This window comes from Sciurus vulgaris, assembly GCF_902686455.1.
Source record: "Sciurus vulgaris genome assembly, chromosome: 7".
Lineage (NCBI taxonomy): Eukaryota > Metazoa > Chordata > Mammalia > Rodentia > Sciuridae > Sciurus > Sciurus vulgaris.
Genome location: NC_136467.1, coordinates 77,660,729 through 77,681,367, shown reverse-complemented (window position 1 = coordinate 77,681,367; position 20,639 = coordinate 77,660,729). Strand labels below are relative to the sequence as shown.

General features: G+C 36.8%; 1 protein-coding gene and 1 long non-coding RNA gene across 6 annotated transcripts in view; one reads left to right on the top strand and one right to left on the bottom strand.

The window, feature by feature from the left end:
- Nucleotides 1-13,324, bottom strand: part of SNX14 (sorting nexin 14) — a 104,525-nt gene extending 91,201 nt beyond the window's left edge. For 4 of the 5 annotated variants that reach the window (XM_079146946.1, XM_079146948.1, XM_079146947.1 and 1 more), the window contains exon 1: nt 13,023-13,322. In XM_079146946.1, the coding sequence (XP_079003072.1) occupies nt 13,023-13,267 (245 nt within the window). In that variant the 5' untranslated portion in view covers nt 13,268-13,322. Of the gene's footprint in view, nt 1-13,022 lie in introns of all 5 variants that reach the window. The other variant, XM_079146950.1, reaches the window with a different exon arrangement.
- On the top strand, nt 11,086-20,352 carry LOC306665454. The gene is made up of 2 exons (XR_013765027.1): nt 11,086-12,792; nt 16,370-20,352. It is a non-coding gene; the product is annotated as an uncharacterized lncRNA (long non-coding RNA).
- The last annotated feature ends 287 nt before the right edge of the window (nt 20,353-20,639 follow it).

Below are 20,639 nucleotides of genomic sequence, written 5' to 3'. Positions count from 1 at the left end.
ATGACTTGATTCTATATTTAGAGGATCCAAAAACCTCCTCCAGAAAACTTCTAGACCTCATCAATGAATTCAGCAAAATAGCAGGCTATAAAATCAACACACATAAATATACAGCATTTTTATACACAAGCGATGAAACAGCTGAAAGGGAAATGAGGAAAACAACTCCATTTGCAATAGCCTCAAAAAAAATAAAATACTTGGGCATCAATCTAACCAAAGAGGTAAAAGATCTCTACAATGAAAACTACAAAACACTGAAGAAAGAAATTAAGGAAGACCTTAGAAGATGGAAAGATCTCCCATGTTCTTGGATAGGCAGAATTAATATTGTCAAAATGGCCATACTACCTAAAGTGCTATACAGATTCAATGTAATTCCAATTAAAATCCCAATGACGTACCTCACAGAAATAGAGCAAGCAATCATGAAATTCAACTGGAAGAATAAGAAACCCAGAATAGCTAAAGCAATCCTCAGTAGAAAGAGCAAAGCAGGGGGTATCGCAATACCAGATCTTCAAGTATACTACAAAGCAATAGTAACAAAAACAGCATGGTATTGGCACCAAAATAGACAGGTAGATCAATGGTACAGAATAGAGGACACGGACACAAACCCAAATAAATACAATTTTCTCATACTAGACAAAGGTGCCAAAAATATGCAATGGAGAAAAGATAGCCTCTTCAACAAATGGTGCTGGGAAAACTGGAAATCCATATGCAACAGAATGAAACTAAACCCATATCTCTCACCCTGCACAAAACTCAACTCACAATAGATCAAGGACCTTGAAATCAGACCAGAGACCCTGCATCTTATAGAAGAAAAAGTAGGTCCACATCTTCACCTTGTTGGCTTAGGATCAGACTTCCTTAACAGGACTCCCATAGCACAAGAAATAAAAGCAAGAATCAATAACTGGGATAGATTCAAACTAAATAGCTTTCTCTCAGAAAAGGAAACTATCAGCAATGCAAAGAGAGAGCCTACAGAGTGGGAGAATATCTTTGCCTCTCATACTTCAGATAGAGCACTAATTTCCAGAATCTATAAAGAACTCAAAAAACTCTACACCAAGAATACAAATAACCCAATCCACAAATGGGCTAAGGAAATGAATAGACACTTCACAGAAGAAGATGTACAAGCAATCAACAGATATATGAAAAAATGTTCAACATCTCCAGTAATAAAAGAAATGCAAATCAAAACTACCCTAAGATTCCATCTCATCCCAATTAGAATGGCGATTATCAAGAACACAAGCAACAATAGGTGTTGGAGAGGATGTGGGGAAAAAGGTACACTCATACATTGTTGGTGGGACTGCAAATTAGTGCAGCCTCTCTGGAAAGCAGTGTGGAGATTCCTTAGAAAACTTGGAATGGACCTACCATTTGACCCAGCTATCCCACTCCTTGGCCTATACCCAAAGGACTTAAAATCAGCACACTACAGAGATACAGCCACATCAATGTTCATAGCGGCTCAATTCACAATAGCCAGACTATGGAACCAACCTAGATGCCCTTCAATTGATGAATGGATAAAGAAACTGTGGTATATATATATACAATGGAATATTACTCAGCTATAAAGAATAATAAAATTATGGCATTTGCAGGCAAATGGATGAAATTGGAGAATATCATGTTAAGTGAAATAAGCCAATCTCAAAAATCCAAAAGAGGAATGATCTCTGATAAGCAGATGATGACACTTAATAGGGGGTGGAAGGGGGACAAGAATGAAGGAAGGAGGGACTGTATAGAGGGAAAAGAGAGGTGGGAGGGGTGGGGGGAAGGAAAAAATAATGGAATGAATTAAACATCATTACTATATGTAAATTTATGAATATGCAAATGATATGCTGTTACTCCATGTACAAACAGAAACAATATGTATCCCATTTGTTTACAATAAATATAAATTAAAAAAAAAAATTTCAATTGAAAGTATCACCAACAGACTAGACCACTTGGACGACAGAACCTCAGACAATGAAAACAAAATATATATGCTTGAAAATAAAGTTGACCACACAGAGAATATGGTAAGAAACCCTGAAAAGAACTTCCAAGAAATATGGGATAACAATAAAAGAACAAATTTAAGATTTATCGAAATTCACAAAGGTGTAGCAATACAAACCAAAGGAATGCACAATCTTTTCCATGACATAATATCAGAAAACTTTCAAAATCTAAGAATGAAATGGAAAATCAACTACAAGAGGTTTATAGGACCCCAGATGTAAAAAATTACAGCAGACCCACACCAAGGCACATTATAATGCGAACGATAACATAGAGAATAAGGATAGAATTTTAAAGAGTGTGAGAGAAAAATATCAGAGTACATATGGGAGAAACCAATTTGAATCTCAACTGATTTCTCAACCGAGACCCTCAAAGCCAGGAGGTTCTGGAATAATATATACCAAGCTCTGAAAGAAAATGGATGCCAACCAAGAATCACATATCCAGCAAAATTAAGCTTCAGATTTGAAAATGAAATATAAACTTTCCATGATAAGCAAAAGTTAAAAGAATCTGCAACTAGAAAGCCTACACTTCAGAACATTCTCAGCAAAATATTCCATGAGGTGGAAATGAAAAAAAACAAAAGGGAAAACCAGCAAAGGGAGGAACTACACTAAAGAAAAGGTCAATTAAAAGAAACTAAGTCAAGTTAAAAACCTAAAATAAAACAAAATGCCTGGGAATACAAATCATATCTCAAAAATAACCCTGAATGTTAATGGCCTAAACTCATCAATCAAAAGACACAGACTTGTATTTTTAAAAGACCCAACAATATGTTGTCTTCAAGAGACTCAACTCCTGGAAAAGACATCTACAGACTGAAGGTGAAAGGTTGGGAAAAAAAATCTATCGTTCACATGAACTGTGTAAACAAGCAGGGTTTTCCATCCTCACAGCACACAAAGTGGACTTCAAACCAAAGTCATAAGGGATAAAGAAGGACATTTCGTATTACTTAAGGGAATCATACACCAACAAGACATAACAATAGTAAATATATATGCCTCAAACAATGGAGCATCTACATACATCAAACACTTCTCAATTTCAAGAATCAAATAGACCACAACACAATAATACTGGGTGACTTTAACACACCTCTCTCACCACTGGATAGATCTTCCAAACACAAATAAAAGATGATTTAGACTTAACGGACATATATAGAGTATTTCATCCATGACCGAGCAAATACACTTTCTTCTCAGCAGCACATGGATTCTTTTCTAAAACAGACCATATGTTATGCCACAAAGCAACTCTCAGCAAATAAAAAAAATTAAAAAAAAAACAGAAATACTATCCTGCATTCTATCAGACCATAATGGAATGAAACTAGAAATCAACGATAAAATAAAAAACAGAAGGTACTCCAACACCTGGAGACTAAAAAGGATGCTATTGAATGATGAATGGATAAAAGAAGAAATCAAGAAAGAAATAAAAAATACTTAAAGAGGTAAATGAGAACACCAATACAACATATCAAAATCTCTGGGATACTATGAAGGCAGTGCAAAGAGGAAAGTTCACTGCATTGCGCTCATACACTAAAAGAATAAAAAGTCAACAAACAAATGACCTAAAATTACACCCAAAGTCCTAGAAAACGAAGGACAAATTAACACCAAAAGCAGCAGAAGACAGGAAATAATTAAAATTAGAACTAAAATCAATGAAATTGAAACAAAAGAAACAATTCAAACAATTAACAAAACAAAAAGTTCTTTGAAAAAACAAATAAAATTGATAAACCCTTGGCCATGCTAACAAGGAGAAAAAAAGAGAAAACTGAGATTACTGAAATTCATAATGAAAAAGGAAATATCACAATGGTACTACTGAAATACTGAAGATAATCAGAAACTATTTTGAAAATTTATACTTCAATAAAATAGAAAAACTTGAAGACATTGACAAATTTCTAGAGTCTATGATCTACCCAAACTGATGCAGGAGGACAGACATACACAATATAAACAGATCAATTTCAAGCAATGAAATGGAAGACACCATCAAAAATCTACCAACCAAGAAAAGTCCAGGACAAGATAGGTTCTCAGTTGACTTCCACAAGACCTTCAAAAAAGAATTAACACCAATACTCCTCAAATTATTCCATAAAACAGAAAATGAGGGAACCCTTCCAAACTCATTCTATGAGGTCAATATCACCCTGATACCAAAACCAGCCAAAGACACATCAAGGAAGGAAAACTTCAAAACAATATTCCTCATGAACATAGATGCAAAAGTTCTCAATAAAATTCTGGCAAATCACATACAAAAATGTAAAAGATGGTGCAACATGATCAAGTGGGGTTCATCCCTGGACTGCAAGGTTGGTTCAAAATATGGAAATTAATAAATGTAATACAGCACATCAATAGACTTAAAAGACAAGAACCATACATATGATTATCTCAATAGACACAGAAAACATATTTGACAAAATACAGCATCCATTCATGTTCAAAACACTAGAAAAACTAGGGATAGTAAGAACATACCTCAACATTATAAAAGTTATCTATGCTAAGCCCAAGGTCAACACCATTCTAAGTGGATAAAAATTGAAAGCATTCCAAGAATGGAACAAGACAGGGATGCCCTTCTTCATCACTTCTATTCAACACTATCCTTGAAACTCTAGCTAGAGTAATCAGACAGATGAAAGAAATTAAAGGGTTATAAATAGGAAAAGAAGAACTCAAAGTATCACTATTTGCTGACGACAAGATCCTATATTTAAAAGATTCAAAAAATTCCACCAGAAAACTTCTAGAACTCATAAATGAATCCAGCAAAGTAGCAGGATATAAAAATCAATACCCATAAATCAAATGTATTTCTATTGATAAGCAACAAATCCACTGCAAGAAAAATTAGGAAAACTACCCCATTCACAATAATCTCAAAAAATTGAAGTATTTGGGAATCAATCTAACAAAAGAGATGAAAGACCTCTACAATGAAAACTACAGAACACTAAAGAAAGAAATTGAAGGGTCCCTTAGAAGACGGAAAAATCTCCCATGTTCTTGAATAGGCACAATTAATATTGTCAAAATGGCCATACTACCAAAAGTGTTATTTAAAGCAATTCCTATTAAAATCCCAATAACATTCTTCATAGAAATTTAAAAATCCATCATGAAATTGATTTGGAAAAATAAGAGACCCAGAATAGCCAAAGCAATCCTTAGCAAGAAGAGTGAAGCAGGAGGCATCACAATACCAGACCTCAAACTATACTACAGAGCTATAGTAATAAAAACAGCATGGTATTGGCACCAAAACAGACATGTAGACCAATGGCACAGAGCAGAAGACACAGAGACAAACCCACATAAATACAGTTATCTCATTCTAGACAAAGTTGCCAAAAATATACATTGGAGAAAAGATAGTCTATTCAACAAATGGTGCTGGGAAAACTGGAAATCCATGTGGAACAAAATGAAATTAAACCTCTATCTCTCAACCTGCACAAAAATCAACTCCAAGTGGATCAAATAAGGCACTAGAACAGAGACTCTGAGCCTAACAGAAGAAAAAGTAGGCCCAAATCTTCATTGTGTCGCCTTAGGACCTGACTTCCTCAACAAGACACCTAACTCAGTCTGACTTTCTCATCTGCTGTTTCTAAAAGCTTGGCAGCTTTACCTCTCCCTTTTTCTCCTTTTTACCCCACCTCCCAGACCTGCTCAGGAGGAACAGATGCTGTTTCCCAGTTAACATATTCTTTCCTGTTTTGTAGTAACCAGAGTTCCTACTTGGAGGGACTGAGCAGGTGTGGGAGGTGGGGAACTCAGACTTAGTTATGCTGAGACAGGAGATGCAAAGCCACCTGGTAAAGAAGTGCTCCACTTTTTCCAACTTGCTGGCACAGAACTGTGACAGGAGGCTCTTGTGCACAGACTACATCTAAGTTATAGTTGGGAAGCGATTAAATCTCTATAATTTCATCCAACCTGGATAACAGCTAATATCATAGGGAATACTTTGACATGGGTCAACCAACTATACATGTAGTGGGATCACTGTGAACTCAATGTGGTCAAGACCTCTCCTCCCTCTGGTATTGGCAACAGTAGTAGGAGTAGAGCAGAGAACTGTGCCCAGCACTTCCAGGGAGTGCAGCACCTAGGGGCCAGCATGTACACCTCTACCAATGGATCCCTTTGAAGTACCTATGCCAGAGAGAGTGGCATCTAGGGAGCAGTATGTACCTCTGCAGTCATTGAACTCCCCACCACAAGAGAGCTGCCCTACTCCCTAAATGCAGCCTAGCATTCTGGCCACCAGCCAGCATCTCAGCTGCTGCCCCATGGTCCAGCTACTACCAGGTACCTCCAATACATTCCAGACACTGGCCACACCCTGAGCCTCAGGTGCCAACTGCTGCCCCATACTCCTGTTGGTTACTAACTCCAGTCTATGCCATGTGCCACCTTGCCCAAAGCACTGAAAACTGTAAGGGAAACTTCACATCAATTTTCATACATAGAAGAGCATGCAAAAGAGGTGTCTCTGTTTTAAAAAAATCTCCGCAAGAAGAAAACAAATCTTTTAATGCTTATTGTCGAATTAGATGCTTTATATAAATGAAGTGTTGTGTCTTCCCTTATTAGTTTTTTCATGATTTCAACTAACTTTATGTACTTTCAATTAATTGAATTTTTTCTCAATACTTCTTTGATTCTTTCTCATCTCCATTCCCTTCCCTTCTCTTTCTGCTCATGTTTTCTTGACTCTTTTTTTTCCCCTACACCTTTTTCTTTTCTTTCTTTTCCCCCTTCTTCCAATATAATTTAGCATTAAGTAAATTATCTTTAATGCTTAACTTTTCAGTCTATTCTATACTATTTCTCACCCACTTCTTCATTGGTTAATAAAGTTATAGAGATCATAAGTTTTTAAATGTATGTCAATATGTAGATTTACTGGTGGATATTTTTTCCTCTCAAAGTTGTACTGATGGTTGAACTTTAATTATGTCGACTATGTTGGCACTAAGGTATAACCCCAATCCAGGGTTTATCATAAACAGATAACTGGTCACCAAAAGACTATCACATAAGGGAAAAAAAAAAGAGGAATTCATCACAAAGATGCACAAATATATAATCTCATGAGGAAACAAGTCAAGAAGACACCTCCAAAGGTTTGTAACCACCCCTCCCCACCCCACAACTGAAACCAACACTGAGGTTGGTGATATGCTAAACAAAGACTTCAAAAATGCATTGTTAAAATGATCAGTGAATTAAAATATCTAGGAATGAACCATGGGGAAAAAATGGGACATGAAAGAACACTTTAATCATGAGATTCAGAAAAAGAGTCAACCAGAAGTCTTGGAAATGAAAAACAAAGTAAGTCCAATAAAAAGCTCTGCTGAGGGAGCTGAGGTTGTGGTTCAGGGGTAAAGCCCCGCCTGGCAAATGCAGCACCACATAAGAAAGATAAATAAAGATATTGTGTCCATCTACAACCAAAAATTTTTTTTAAAAAAGCTCAGTTGAAAGTCTCTCCAATAGATTAGATCAGGTAGAAGACTACTTCTTTCAAGAGTCTGAAGATCAAGACATTCTGGAACATACAGACAGTATTTTAAAAAGAAACAAACAAACAAAAATAACTATAATCCAGATATCTAAGAACTCTGGAACAACATTAAGCGATCTAACCTGAGGCTCATAGGTATTGAGGAATATTATGGTTTGGATGCGAGGTATTCCCTAAAAGCACACATGTGAGATGATACAAAAAGATTTAGAGGAGAAATGATTGGGTTGTGAGAGTCTTAACCCAATCAGTGGATTAATCCTGATAGGGACTGAAGTGGTAGGATGTGTGTGGCTGGAGGAGGGGGTCCTGCGGGTGTGGCTTGGGGGTATATATTTGTATCTGGCAAGTGGAGTCTCTCTCTGCTTCCTGATCTTCATGTGAGCTGCTTCTCTCTGCCACTCTACCGCCATAATGTACTGCCTCACCTCAATCCCAAAGAATGGAGCCAGGCTTTTATGAACTAAGACCTCTGAAACTGTGAGCCCTCAAATAAACCTTTCCTCCTCTCCAGTTGTTCTGGTCAGATCTTTAAGTCGCAGCAGGGATAAAGCTGACTAAAACAAGGAAGGAACAGAAATATAGGCTAATGACATTGATAACGTATTCAGGGAAATAATAGCAGAAAAACTGCCAAATGTTGGGATTAAATGGACATCCAGATACTGGATGCATCTTGGAATCCCAATAGACAAGACTAGAAAATAACTTCTCCATGACACATTATAATTAAAATGCCAAAAATCCAGTAGAAGGAAAAGAAATTTTAAAAACTCCAAGAAAGAAATGCCAGGTTACTAATCGAATAACAGCAGATTTTTCTGCTTTAAAAAAAAAAAAAAAAAGAAAAGAAAAAAAGAGAGAGAGAAGTTCAGAGGGCTTGAAATGACATATTTCAAGTCTTGAAAAAAATAACTTCCAACAAAGATTGCTATATCTAGCAAAGTTATGAAGAAACCAAGGATAAGACCTTACCTCAAACATCTAAAGGCTATATATTACAAATCCAAAGCCAACAGCATACTAAATGGAGAAAAACTGAAAATATTTCCTCTAAAATCAGGACCAAGAAAAAGATGTCCACTCTCACAACTGCTATTCAATATTGCGCTTGAAATTTTAGCTGTAGTAACTACAAAAGAAGAAACTACAAGGGACACAAACAGGAAAAAAAGTCAAATTATCACTATTTGCAGATAATCTGATTCTACATTTAAAAGGTTCAAAAGCTTCACCAGAAGACTTTCTAGAGCTGATAAACAAATTCAGCAAAGTAGCAGGATACAAAATCAACATACAAAAATCACTAGTTTTTCTACACATGGATAATAAATCCACCAACAAAAAAATCAGAAAAACAGTTACCTCCACAATAGCCTCCAACAAAGCAAACAAAAAAATACCCTAGGAATTAACCTAATCAAGGAGGTAAAAGAGGGGCTGAGGTTGAAGCTCAGTGATAAGAGTGCTTGTCTAGCACGTGTGAGGTACTAGGTTTGATCCTAAGCACCACATAAAAATAAATAAATAATATAAAGTTATGTCCATCTACAGTTAAAAATTTTTTATTAAAAAGAGGTAAAAAGATCTCTACAGCAAAAATTACAGAGCACTGAAAAAAGAAAGAGTAAATTCTAGAGCTGGGCATGATGATACACACCTGTAATCTGAGTGACTTGGGAGGCTGAGGCAGGAGTATCACAAGTTTAAGGCCAGTCTGGACAACTTAGCAAGATCTTATCTTAAAAATAAAGTAAAACAAGGGGCTCAGAGGTAGAGCACCCCCTGGGTTTGAGCCCCAGTACCAAAAAGAAAAGAAAAAAATTTAAAAATGGGTGATATTACACTATGGAAAGACCTTCCATATTCATGGATAGGCAGAATTAATATTATTAAAATGGCCATATTACCAAAAGTGATCTAGATTCAAGGCAATACCCATCAAAATACCAATGGCATTCTTCAAGAAACTAGAAAAAACAGTTCTAAAATTCATATGGAAAAACAAAAGACCCTGAATAGTCAAAGCAATTCTGCACAAAAAGAGTAATGCTGGAGGCATCACAACATCTAATTTGAAATTAAACTATAGAGCTACAGTAACAAAGCAGCATGATACTGGCATAAAAACAGACACACAGACTAATGAAATGAAATAGAAGACATAGAAACATATATAGTCATTTGATCCTTAACACAGGCTCCAAAAACATATGTTGGAGAAAAAAACAGTCTTTTTAACAAACAAACGGAAATGTCAAACATTTCTGGTGGAAGTTTAAATTAATACAATCAATTAGAAAATGGCTAGATCATTATCTACTTAAGTTCAACAAATGCATATTCTCCCCCAGCATTTCCACTCAGGGGTATAAATTGAAAAGAAAGAAGTGCACTGGTCTATCAAATGATATATATGAGACTATTCACAACAGCATTACTCATAATAGCCAAAAACTGAAAAGAACCCAAATGTACTTCAACAACAAAATGGATTAGAAAATTGTGGCATATTCCTGATGGACTCCACAAGAACAAAAAAAAAACTCATTACTGATGTGTAAGGTGGATAATTCTCAAAATCAGAATTCTGAGGACTCTGCTGAGGCCTATGATTCCATCTGTATGAAATAAAAAAAAAAAAAAAAGAAAAAAGAGCCAAGTGTGGTGGCACATGCCTATAATCCCAGCAACACGGGAAGCTGAGGCATGAGGATTGCAAGTTTAAGGCTAGCCTCAACGATTTAGTGACTAGAGATCCTAAGCAACTTAATGAGACCCTGTCTTTAAAATTTTTTAAATTAAATTAAATTTAAAAAGGAAAGATCTTTTCCTTAATTAACTCATTTAATTGTCAAAATAACCATATCATGAGGAGCTACTTTACAAATAAAGGGGCTGTGACAGATAAGTTATATAACTTATCTGAATCAAATTCCTACAGTCAAGCTACAGATTCAAAACTTTCAACCACAAATAAATTGCCTTGACAATTAATAAAAACTCTTACCAAAGTAACTGGGACAAATAAAATATTTACAGCGTTAGTTATTATTACCATTATCATTATTAGGATTAACTTAAAATATTCCTTAATATAACCCTCACATACAACTATAATGGCCAATAAACAAATTTAAATAATTTGATCTATGCTCTCAGCTTATCCTAACAGTATTATAAAGGTAAGAACATAAATAATTTCTAATACATAAAGTATATTACTTTCTACTCTTCCCAAAAATTGCTTGCAAAGGTCCAAAGGTTATATCCATTGATTTTTCCACAAATAAGATTCATAATCTTAATTCATATTGAAAGAAAAATTATATACTAATTAACAGTGAGAAAAGTTTAGGAGAAAAATTAACTTTAAAAAAGAGTATTATTTTAAGTATAACCACAGAGAATCAAAGTTTCAAAACTCCACACTAATCAGTAGAGATTTTTAAACTGAAAATTTCTTTTTAAAGTTATTTCTAAAAAAACTGGTGAAATTATGTGTAGAAACCACTTGTTTATTAAGCATATCTTTTCATTTCTTCTAATTCCACTGTTATGCCTCCAAAGATTTTATCTGTTTTATATATGTGTATATATATATATATACACACACACACATATAATATACACAATTTTTTAATTTTTCAGAATAGATGCGCCTAGTATTCTCCTCTCCCAACTCTCTGAATGGATCAGGTTTTCTTATATAACTTTCCAGAGACACAATCTAAGCATACAACGTATGTGTGTGTGTGTGTATGCTACATGTATTTTAAAGGAAATCACCTGTATGTACTATATTTGATCTTAGCCAAAAGGCAAAGAAGCAATCACACATATCACAAGAAAACACATTATATAAATTGTTTTGCACCTTCCCAAATATTTTTCCTAGAAAAAAGGTACCTAACCATTCTGTTATTAAAAGATGGTTCTATGTTTAAAATCACTTTTACTGATTAAAGTAGTAACAAATAGGAAATACCAAAAAAGGTATCCAAAACCAATTTCACTCATAAACATAACCACTGAGAGAAAATTTATGTGTATTTCCTTCTTCTTCGCATATTACAAATACATGGTAGAGAATCTTATGGTATGCAGATCAGATGGCATCCTATGACTTTTTAACAACACATAATGCAAGATGCTATGATTTTGTAGGTTGGCGACCTCAGAATTCTGGTTCAACCTGCTCCTACTATATGGTTGTCCTACCTTGGAGATCTAAACTGACCCAGTTCCAAAAGAAGATAGGGAACAATCTGGACAAAACTTAATAATCATTTAAAGCTCACATTTTGTTCACACTGAATCTGCTAGTCTAGTTTGGAATATATTCCAAAAGGCAGAAAGGTAGTACTTGTTTCTACTCTTTTTAACTTCTCCCATACTCCTACAATCAAATACAGCCATATCACAATCAAAACACATTTCTTAGCAAAGTTACCTATCACTATTTAAGTCCAATTATTATTTAAACCAGTATCAATCAAAAAGCAAAGGCAGTAAGGAAGAAACCAATTTCAGTACATTCAGGAAAATGTTTCTCTTAGAGCAAAATTAAGTTGCCCAATTCCTTACACATTCTTTCCCACTGCTATTCTTGGGCATCAAACTACCTCAAGATAAAAGGTATAAATGGTTGCAGGCTGAAAATATCAGAGAAAACAGTATAGAAATGTTTCAAAGCACAGTTCTCCTGTACTGTCTACTGCATGGATGCCATTTCTTGAAACAACAAAACGAAGCTTCTTTCAGAAGCAAAACCTTTCAGTCTCAAAATGTCAACTGAATTTACCAATTTTAACTTTTCTGCATGCCCCCCCCCCCCTTTTCCATCAGTTCCTTTAGGGAATATTCTAGGAATGTTGAAACGGGTGCAATTTTGCTTTCTGATTTCAAGTCAACAAATTTTTACGACGGTCTTTTTTAACCAATAACACTGCGTAAAAAGCCTGACCTGCCAAGATGCAGGCCTGTGTATGCGCTGTAGGCCAGGGGATGCTGCCTAAACCAGCCGCCGCCACAGGACCTTGAACCCTCCTCTATCAGCTGACTGGACCGCCCTTGCAACCGACTCCTACTCAACCCAGCACACACATTTCGCTCTTTTGGAAAACATCGACAGTGAAGACTACGTGCTGAGAAATGGGTGGAAAGAAGGTAAGCATAGGGCACAGGTAGTTTAGGAAAGGATGTCTCGAGCAAAGGGCCACAGGAGCCCGCCCCGCCCGCACTTCCGGGCCCGGAGCTCGTTCTGGCCCGCGGCCTCGCAGCCGGCCCCAGCCTCGCTGCTGCGCGGCCCGGGCGGCCTCCACGTAGCGAAGCATCACGGCTCCAGCGTCCGCAGCTTCGGGAAGAAGCCGCCGCCCGGCTCCGCGCTGCGGCTGTACCTGTTGAGGAGCAGAGAGGCAGCGCTGAGACAGAGCAGCAGGAAGCAGAACAGCGGGTACTGGCGGCAGATCTCTCGTCCCACGTCCAGTCGCAGCCGCTGCCTCAGCTTCTCTCCCATCGTCCGCACCCAGGGTACCATCTCTGTCCGCGCAGCTGACGCTTCTCCATCCGCTGGGGTCGAAGTGGAGGAGACCCCCATCGACCTTCCGGGTCCCCACCCCGCCACCCGGCGGCGGACCCACATAGCCGCCCACCAGCGGACGGTCGCCGCCAGCTGCAGTCGCCCCAGGCCCCGCCCTGCGGCCCCCGCCGCGCGTGCGCGGCCACCGCCCCCGCCGGTCAGGCAAGGCCGCCCGGCGTGCCAGAGTTCGCCACTCTGCGCGAGGTCGCTGGAGTCCTGCCGCCCCGCCCCGCGGCCGCAGCAACGCAGGGTTATCTGTGAGGGGTCGGAGTCTAGGAGCCACCGGCCTCCTCAGGAAATCCAGAGGAAGCCTAGCGCCCGGTAACAATGTGTGCTGCGGAACAGGGAAAAGTTGTGCCCAAGCACAGCTGAAACTACCGCCCCCACAGCCGCCGGACGCTGCCGGCGGGGCTCCCGGTGCTCGCGAGGGCCCCTGGGAACTGTAGTCAGTCCCACGAGCCCGCAGGATGTGGGGAGCCGGTCGAGCCCCAGCCTCCCTGCACGCAGCCTGTTTCCTCAGCCCCGAGTGACTACTAGTAGGAGCTTGGGGCGACGCCCAGGGGAGAGGCGCCTTTCAGTCCTCATTTTAAAAGGAACACACCTGGAGACTAGAGTGGCGAGTGACAACAGTCCTGGAATACCGGAGTCCAACCCATCGGGCTGTCACCCCTGGGAGACAGCATATTTGACACGCTTCACCGGCAAGGTGGAGCTCAATTCACGCTGCCTCGGGGGCCTAACTAAAAATCCAAATGTTGGAACTAAGCGTGTTGGCAGGCTAGGTTAAATTCCTCTTTTAGAGTCTCATTTATTAGTGCATTTTTAAGTTTTAATTTCCTTATTCTCCGAAACTCTTGAGAGAGATATGGAGATTATCGTAAAATAGCCAAAACTTATTTAGGCGGCGCACTAAGTACTATTCATCTACCCTTCACACTTCCATTCCTTGTGGGTACTGTAGTTTCAACCATTTTATAGTCGCATTACTGAAGCAGTGAGGATCTTGCTCAGAATACCGCTAGCAAAATCGGGATTTGAAGCCCTTATAACCCCACATGCGGTGCTGTCATGCTGCTGGTTCTCTTACCCTCCAAGTGAGGAGAGGCAGACACTATCTGAAATTATTTAAGAAACAAAACCCATCATGTATGTAGTTTCATGAATATTTGCCCATATTGTTCCAAAAACATGGATCATCTTTAATGATGCATTATTCTCCTTTTCAGAATGTACTCTCTACTATGTTATTGCTACATTCACTGGTATGATTACCATCCTAGATCATAAACTTAATTTCTAATGTCTTAAATCAATTACTGTATCAAAGGGTAAGAAAATTAACATGATATATACTATCAAATTTCTTTGTAGAATGGTGGCACCAATTACACAGTGCACATCAAAGTGTACATGTCACTGATCCAGTCACCATTAGGTATTGTTTAAACTAACATCATGAATATACTCGGGTTCTATTGGTGATCAAACTACCTAAAAATCTTCAGTGTAACATCTCTGGAACACTTAAAACTTTTAAAACGTGTTTTTAACATTCATTAATTTCACCTTTGCAAATTTATTTACACTTACAACTCCTTAACTATAATCCCTCTCATTTATATGAACATGCTAGAGCTATGCTGAAATATAAAAGATGTATGTTGAATTGACCTACAACGTTCCTACTCTGAACTTCAGTACTTCATACTAGTTACTTTGTTAAGTTGTATTGCCTAAAATATTTGCTTCCTTAAAGACTCATTCTGAAATTACTGTTCAACTTTTCACCAAGATACATTATAGACACAATTTTTTTTCAGTTCTGTTCAAATGGGACATCTCTACAATGTCCAAATGAAAATGCTTTCCCGTATTTCTTGGCAGAAGCCATTAGAATAAGCCAACTAATTTAAACTGCCATATTCTTGTTTAGAAGAGTAATGAATTTGTGCCATAAGAAAATTCTTTTATTCTTTTGGCAGTACTGAGAATTGAAACCAAGGCCTTGTACATGGTAATCAGGTGCTCTTCCCAGAGCTACATCCCCAACCCTTGAGAAGATTCTTCCAACCTAGCAAGAAAGATAAAATCCGGTTGCTATAGGCCTCATCCAATAAATTAACATTTAATGTTTTTAAGTCTAGTGTTCACTTTTACGTTCACATACAGAGCTTGAAATTTTCTGCTGACCTTGTATGGTTTTGAACTTCTAGAGAGGAGATGGACTATCCACAACAAATCATGGTTCTGAAACTAGCTCCACCTACTAACATGTCATTGAACTGTTAACTTGATCTATCTCAGGCCTTGTATCCTTGCCTCTAAGCGAGTTTCTTCACAAAGCTATGGGGAAGATTAAACTGGATAGAAAGTGCTTAGTAGGTATCTTTGTACAAAGCTTAATGAGAAAACTTTTGAGTTTATGGACATGACAACTCAATTAGCTTTTATTTGAATTTAAACAAAATAAAAATGACATAAACTCAAAGGTGTTAAGACAATTTACAGGAAATTGAGGTCTGCAGATATCTGCTCTAAAATTCTAGACCTGCACAGTCCAATAGAGTAGCTACTAGCCAAATAGGGCTTTGAGCACTGGAAATGTGGATTGTAAATGTCTAAGTGTAAATACACATTACCCTTCAAGACAGCATGAATATAGTTTCTAAAAATGTGATTATACAGTAACATTTGGAAATGGGATAAAAAATAATTTACTTTAAAACAGCTAGAAAATTATGTGTAGCTTTTATTTCTATTAGTCCTGCTCTACACTGTTAGCTGTGAAGCGCTAGTACAATTGTATAAATTTTGATAAATGCTGCAATTATGTGTGCTAGAGCTATTTACAAACTACATAATGACTGCAATTATGTTAGAGCTATTTATAAACTATACAGTTTGTAAACATATATACATGATGTATTCTTGGCTAATAGACATCAACTGCAATCCAATATGTCCATTATTTTAATGAATATTTATTGAATGGCAAATAAGTGTAAGGCACTGTGTGCTAGATGTGGTGGAAGATACAATTAACTTAGATGCATTTTTCTGACCTCCAAAGGCTTACAATCTAGTGGAGACAAGTCAAACATAGAAATACTGTAAAATACAGGGCAGATTTATAAAGGCTGAAATTGAATCTTTTTTTAATGGCAGATATTGGGGAAATTTCCAGCTGGTGAGGATCTGAAAAGGACTGTGGGAAGATGATAATTTGAGCAAAGAATAGGACTTCTCTCTTTTACTTAATTTTCAGAAGTCATGCAGCACTGGTAAAGTATCTAAAATATTTCCACTTATTTTAACCTCATTTTCCCCACCTCACCAGCACACTGCACAAATTACTTTTTGTTGGTACAAGAACTTGAAAGGTAGTACTGAGTACCTGAATCCCCATAATTATACCTACTTAATTTTGATGATACTGAATGCAAATCACATTTTCACATGTTGAGGTCCATATTTGTACGGCATGGGTGTAAGAGGAAAAGGAAGTGATTACATACACTACCCCTACAAACCATTTCAGTCCTTCCCTTTCAGATGCTTCCTATAATTTGGAACATGCTTTTCTGTCACAGGAGAGTGACCTGGTTCCCTGCCCCTCTTCCCCATCTCAAATTATCAAAGATCAAATTATCATACTTTACCTTTTGCAGCATTTTTAATATTTTTATAGCCTTAATTTTATACTTCATAATACTCTCTCATTCTTGCAAAATATCCCCTATATATCAACCTCTGGATATAACATCTGTGCTAAAAAGGTCATTAAATTGCTTTCTTGAAGAATTTTCCCTTTCCTTCATTTTCATAAAGGAATTTTTTTTAAATATATGTAATTCAAGGAAGAATATTGAACGTTTTTACAGTAGAGATCTGACATGTTTAAAATGAAAATGTTATTTTCACATTTAAGCTTATTTTTGTAGCCCTGAAGTAAAACCTCCATTAGGAGAATAGGAAGAATTCTATAGAACCAATGGCTCAACTAGATACTCCCTACGTAAATGCTGTTATTATTATGAAATTCTATGTGGTCTTAGCACCAAAAAAAGAGTTAAGTCTGAGTTACAACAGATCAGTCAGACTCTCAAACCTCACTTTCATGGAAGAAGATAGTTTGTGCCTAACTTCAGAAAACATAATTCAGTAATTACCTGGCAACTGAAAATATACTAACCTGTTGATAAATATCAGATTGGGAAAGGCACTTATAATCTAACACTAACATTATATTGTACAAAGTGGCCAATACTTTTGTGTAAATAAGTAAAACACCCCATCTGATGTTTACTACAGTAGACAGTGGCTTTGTTTCAGAGAATGAAAATGTTTAAAACTCCAAATGTTAGGCATTTCAACTGACTTCGGTAACTTCTGAAAATATTTTAGAACGACTTTGCAATGCTTTCTTTTCTCTCACTAGCTACTTACTAAAATACAAAATTAAAGCACCTGAAAAATATCATGCACCTTGAACATAGCTGACAATTGTGAATATTACTAAAATTGCCATTTCAATTATAATTCCACGAGTATGGATGCCACCAAATTAAAATCAATTTTTACCTTCACTTAAAGGAAACTTCCTATTTTGAAAAACTGATTCCAGCTATAAAAAAATAAAATCAATAATTAACTCAATTTCTTAGTATATCTAAGAAATTTTGAATAATTTTGGAAGTTGGCATTTTTTATTAGAAAAATTTCCCCTATATATTCAAGGGAAATTACGATTTAAACTTAGGTTTAATTCATGAACATATTCAAGTTGAATCTTAAGCAATATCAGAAAGTCATGTGGCCTCTACACTTCAACAATTCAAGCTGTGTCGTTAAGTATTCAAGACAATTTAGAACTCTATCCCGATGTTCAGAAGGTAGTTCTATCACTTCCATTTTAATTTTTAAAATTCATATATATTTTTTATATATATTTATTTATATATGTGGCCTCTTCTGAGTTCCATAGCTTTTGCTCACTGTGTAAATCAACACATGAAACTATCATGGTAAAGTTGGGGAAAGCTGCAATTACTACATACACAGTCAGAAAATGAATTAGAAAGGTGGCAGTAATTTAAATGGCTCAAGATTTTTCTTGCAATTCAAATGTTGCCAGATGTTTCAAAAATATGGCTTTGCCCACAAAGTCACCCTTTAAGTAGTTTTATATATGGTAGAACTTCTAGACATCAAAAATGTGAGGTGAAGGCTGGGGTGTGGCTCAGTGGTGGAGCACCAAGCACACGTGAGGCACTGGGTTCATCCTCAGCACCACATAAAAATACATAAAACTAAGGCATTTTGTCTACCTACAACTAAAAAAAAATTTTTTTAAATGTGAGGTGAACCAGAGACAAGGCAATCAGTGCATTCACAACAATATTACTGGAAGAGAAGGCTAGAAGGATGAGCTGGGGTCAAATTATAAAAACTTTTCAATTACATAGAAGCTTATGTTTTAAATTAGTGCTATTGTAGACTCTAGAACTAGATGTACAAAGCCAGTATAATTAAACATGCTATTTAAGAAGTTTGGTCTTCAGGAGCCATTGAACATATTTATAAATTAGAAGTTCAGCCAGATCTTGAATGGGTAGGACTTTGATAGTACATTTCAGGCCTATTCAGTAACAGTGAATGATTAATGTGATTGGGTGTGATAAGGTAAACTAACAGGACATAAATGCTGAGAGAGCTCTAATGGTACAGCAGGCAGCTAAAATGCAGAACTGCAAGTCTTGACATTTAAAATTGAGTATGCTTATAAGTAATGTGAAGCTGTAATGTAGATGGGATCAAGGAGACAAGTAGAGAGAGGAAAAAGAGAAATAAGGATGGGTAAGAATGGAGTGGTAGGTTAGTCAGCCAGGTGCCAAAGCATTTTTGAAGAAGGCTGGGATTCAACGTAACAAATGTCCGTAGAGATTAAAACTGAAAAATATGTAATCTGACATCAGGATACTGATATCTTATGAACAGCTGTTAAAAACATGGATGAGGGCCAAAATATGACTCAGGACAGCAAGCATATGGTCCTGAATTCAATCCTCCATACTGTGTTCCCTTCCACTAAAGAAAAAATTAGAAGTGAGAGGAAAACCCACTTAAAAGGGTTATCATTCTAAAAAATCACCAACCTCCCTAGAAATAGAGTGCAATAAAATGCTTATTCTAATAATTATGTGGGTTTCAGCATACAGTTTACTGTGAGGTAGGGAGAATCACTGGTACTCAGAAAAATACTTATGGATTTTTGGATTATATGCTTATTTTTAAAGAACATATAAATTAACAAAATAGGCAAGGATGGTTTAGAAGTTGCCAACCAAATACAAGTTGCCTTGTTTCCTGATCAGGTTCCTTAATACATTAGCATTATATTACATGAGGATAAATTTGCCTAGAATTTCAAGAGAAACTTGAAATAAACACATTTGTAAACCTGGTGTGGTGGCACATGCCTATAATTCCAGCTAAGCTATTCTAGCAGATAAAAAGGTTCAAGGTCAGCCTGGGTACTTAGCAAGACCTCATCTCAAAATTTAAAAATTCACAAGGGGTCAGGTGTAGCTCAATGGAAGAGTGCTTGCCTACCACGTGCAAGGCCCCAGATCTAATCCCAAGTACCACAACAAAACAATTCAAAAAACAAAACACAACTATTTCTTTGAAGATAAAATTACTACCACAAAAGCAAACCCATGTTAGTTGACATCTACATGACTCATGCTAACTCCAAGTATGCATTAACCCAGAAATTCTAGGGACCTTGGAAATCACTTGGGATAAAGCTTTGTGGATTATCTAACGAAGGGTTAAAAGTTTTTCTCATAACACACAGGTTCCAGTATTATTTGAAATATAAGAGAAGTATTTACCCTATTCTCTTCCTCAGAGTACACAGGTTACACCAAAATAATGTACCAGAAATGTTCATACATGTTATTCATTACAGGACAAATTTAACATTTCTTGTATTTTGTGAAACTAAGCCTTCACTACAAAAAAGCATGAAGAATATCAGCATAACTAAAAGCAGACTATCTCATAGAATGTTGAAATCTAGAAAAATATAATTAACTTAACATAATCATCTGTGTGGGTATGGAAATTCCAGTCCAGAGATTAAATGTGTACCAAAAATTTTTACTTCATCATCTAGAAATATTGAAAGGGGGAATATCTAAATCACTGAAGTCATGTGACATTAAAACATGCTCTTACATCAATAACCTATACCTTTGTAAGATTATGTAAAAATATGCAGACTCATTCTGGATGGGAAATCCCTAAGAATGCAAAAGACTCAGCGTAAGACCAGAGTGTTAACTGTCCATCAATTTTAATTTAAAGATCCAGGTCTACTCTTTGAGATGATTTATTTTCCACTTTAGTTTCTTGGTATGTTTCTATGAAT